This window comes from Cebus imitator, unplaced genomic scaffold (genome assembly GCF_001604975.1).
Source record: "Cebus imitator isolate Cc_AM_T3 unplaced genomic scaffold, Cebus_imitator-1.0 Scaffold26, whole genome shotgun sequence".
Taxonomy (NCBI): Eukaryota; Metazoa; Chordata; class Mammalia; order Primates; family Cebidae; genus Cebus; species Cebus imitator.
Window position 1 is genome coordinate 10,529,691 of NW_016107341.1, and position 3,715 is coordinate 10,533,405.

The following is a 3,715-nucleotide window of genomic DNA, read 5'->3' on the forward strand; positions in this document are numbered from 1 at the left end:
GCGCCCGGCCCCCCAGCCATATTTTTAAAAAGTTATTTTATACTTTCCCTAGTAGGCTCAGCTTCCTACTGGGGAGAAGAGATGACAGGGGATAATGGTTCAGGGTTGAGGTAAAGGACAGTGGAAGGACTGCATATAACTTGGTGTCACAGTTTGCTTCATGTCATCGAAACCCATGTCAGCACCTGGTGCCCAAACAAATTGCAAGACAGTAAAAAAACCAGCATAACACTAGACTGGGAATGGCAGGAACAATGATGGAAATTAGGCTCTTCTAACATAATCATTGATGGGAGCATAAATTGTGACATTGCAGAGCATTTGGCAAAATTATACAGAATTTTTAAATTGGTGTTTTGTTCGTTTAGTCAACAGCCTACATGAGTGTTATAGCTCCCTCTCACGCCAACTAGAAATCATCAAAGGGCTCCACTTTTACCAACTCAAGCTTTGGTCTACACTTAAAGTCAACAGTGTAATCTCTGCTGGAACACTCACACCCATTCCAATCTGGGCACTCACCTCTGTGTTCTGTAAATCACTGTCAGCAGAGCAATGATCACAGCGGTGATCAAACCATAGTCCAATCCCAGGAACAAGGAGGACACAAAAGTGGTAAGCCAGATGGTCTAAGCAAAAGACAGACAGATTCATGGAGAAGCATGTTAAACATCCCACGAGAGTTAAACACACAAGTGCGCACACACACCTGCTACTTTTACCTTGCCTAAGTGGATACTGCACATAACAACTGCATTAACTTATATTTCTCACATTTTTCTTAACACTAATCATATTTGCTCTATGACACATTAACATAGCTAAGGTCTCTTTTAGGCTGACCGATGGCGCCAAGGATGCCATGGTAACCTGTGTGACCTGCATGGACAACCCAGATGAGTTCCTGGAAAATCTGAAGTAACTGGAAGATCATGAAAAGGGAAAGAAATGATCATCCCTTGTGGTGCCTAATTAACTTTGAGAAATTTTATATTGTTTCTTATTCCTGCCCCAATTAATAAGGCAGTTGGACTTTATAACGGACCTTGGTCGTCCTTGTGACACCAGACCCTACAACCCCCTCCTAGCTTGCAAAAAACTGCCCTAAACTTTAACTTCTGTAACTTTCCACTGCTTACCCCAAACCTATAAAACCAACTACTATCCCATCACCCTCTGCTGACTCTTTTTTCGGACTCAGCCCGCCTGTGCCTGAGTGAATAGACAGCCATGTTACTCACACAAAGCCTGTTTGGGGGTCTCTTCATTCAGAGCGCGTGTTTTAACAATAGCCATCACCTTTGTTACTTACCAGCTCTATTTTGCTGGTTCTCCAGAAAAAGGGGAGATCTGAGAACTGCATAAACATTCCCTTCAGGTTGACAATCACGATGGCCGAGAGCACAGCCTGAAACAGAGTACATCCCCCATGCCTCTCCTCTTGTGTCCACAGAGTACCCTTTGCTGGTTCCTTCCTGTCCTTCTTCCTCATATCTTCTCCTTGCTCACTTCCTGCATAATGCTGATGGTAGCTTTGAATTCATGAACATGTGGATTTTCAGGACCTGGTTAGCTAAAGGGGGCCTTGGAAAATCAGTCTTTTTATTTTGAGATGGAGTCTTGCTCTGTCTCCCAGGCTGGAGAGCAGTGGCAAAATCTTGGCTCACTGCAACCTCTGCCTCCCGGGTTCAAGTAATTCTCCTGCCTCAGCCTCCCAAGTAGAGTAGCTGGGACTACAGGCTTGTGCCACTACATCTGGCTAATTTTTGTATTTTTAGTAGAGATGGGATTTCACCATGTTGGCCAGGCTGGTCTCAAACTCCTAACCTCAGGTGATCTACTCAACTCGGCCTCCCAAAGTGCTGGGATTACAGGCATGAGCCACTGCGCCTGGCCGGAAATTAGTCTTATATCATAGTAGCCAACCTTCAATGGTGACCAAGAGGTTCGGAAATGAACTTGGTAGTCAAATAATTATTTCACCTATGGTCTTTCTACATTATGATCTTCTCTACTCTATATGGTTCCTGATCTCTACTAGATTAAATATATCATCATGTAAATGTCTTATGAGTGTAGGCCATCTCGGATTTTTTATGAAAGTATAGGGTCATAGAAGGTCAAAGACAGAAGGGATGTTCAAGATCAGCCAGTTTAAATCCCAACTTGGCGGAAAAGAAAACCAAGACTCAGAGGAGTTAAGATGGCTTTCCCCAGGTCCTGCAGGTAGCTGTCAGCAGGTTATAGAGCAGGATCTTGGTCCTACCTTTGGCCCTTTCTTATATCATCCTGTGAGGGTTACAGTAAATAACCCTAATATAGCCATACAAACATAAACAAATAAAACAGCAAAATCTTTATACATGGAAGAAACTTCACCCAAGTCCACATTACACACACCTGGGGTAATGATTCAAAGAGGAATCCAGTTGCTAATATGACCAGCAGAATCATTAATGAGGCCAAACAACCTGCAAGCTGAATGAGAGAAGACACATAGAAGGGGCTTTTAGGAGAGTTGAATAAGGGCATGGGTTGGTTTTATTCTTTTCTTTTGATAATTGCTATGGGAATATCAAGAAACTATGGATTTAAATAAGTCATCTAAACCATTACATAACCTATAGCTCCATCCCACTCCCTCTCTGAAGTTAGGTTCTTCTTATGGCTTTTAAATGGAAGCTGAAATGCTGAAATATCCTAATTAAAATGCTCTTTTCAGAGGTGGGGGAAAGATGTCTGGTACCAACCTGAGACCCACAAGGGTCACCAGAAAAGTTCAGATAAATGTCTGTAGTCCCATATGGGAGCCAGTAGCCACATGTGGCCATTTACATTATTAAAAATTAAAAGGTCTTGGTCGAACTAACCACATTTCAAGTACTCAAGAGCCACACGTTGCTAGTGGCTGCCATATTGGACAGTGCAGATATTGAACATTTCCAACATTGCAGAAAGTTCTACTGGATAGTGCTGGCATACCGCCCGCACTCAATCTCAGGCTTTCATGACAACATCCCGTGTCTGAACTTTGAGGTTTACTGATAGCTGAGTGTTGCATAACTTGGCAATTTAACTGGAGAATATACCTCTTTCCTATAGATTCAGTTCCTTGTGATTCACTTCAACCAATCATGCCTTTCTCTGATTCACTATACAGCTCACTAGAGCATGGATCTGCAGGCAGAGTAGCTTTGTTTGGGTTCAGAATAGAATTAAAAGATTAAAATTTAATTACCACTCGTATCACTAGGTTTTAGCGGCCTGTTATATACATACCTGTGTCTTTCCTCCAGTTCCCTCCTGAACAAGGCTTCGAGACAAGGAGCATGAAATTGAAAAGGTCTGGAAGAGTGAGCCAATGGAATTGCACAGTCCGAGGGCAATGAGCTCCTTTTCCACATAGAAACAAAACACAAAAGAGATAGGTCATTCTTCAGAAAAAGAAGCATAGTGGCCCACTTAATACACGTTTTCAGCACTACAGCCTATCTCTTCATTTTCCTTTCAGATGTAAGAATTTGTTTAGCATAAGTTCAAAACAGGAATTATGGAATATTTTATAGTGTGTCTGTGGGGAAACACTTTGAATTTTTAATTTGTCAGAGATAAACACTGGGCTCCCTGCTTAGCCTCTGCCTTCCCAAACACACCCCCTACATATATAATGCTTTTCTTTTTTTTTTTTTTTTTTTTTTTTTTTTTTTTTTTTTTT

The 3,715-nt window shown here is 41.9% G+C and overlaps 1 protein-coding gene across 1 annotated transcript in view; it reads right to left on the reverse strand.

Annotated features, from left to right (window-relative positions):
* Positions 1-3,715, reverse strand: part of SLC26A5 (solute carrier family 26 member 5) — a 78,261-nt gene that overhangs the window by 16,108 nt on the left and 58,438 nt on the right. Inside the window, exons 11-14 of the mRNA XM_017523061.2 lie at positions 3,280-3,393; positions 2,401-2,478; positions 1,313-1,408; positions 523-629 (exon numbers count right to left, since the gene is read on the reverse strand). Of these exons, the coding sequence (XP_017378550.1) occupies positions 523-629; positions 1,313-1,408; positions 2,401-2,478; positions 3,280-3,393 (395 nt within the window). The remainder of the gene's footprint in view (positions 1-522; positions 630-1,312; positions 1,409-2,400; positions 2,479-3,279; positions 3,394-3,715) is intronic.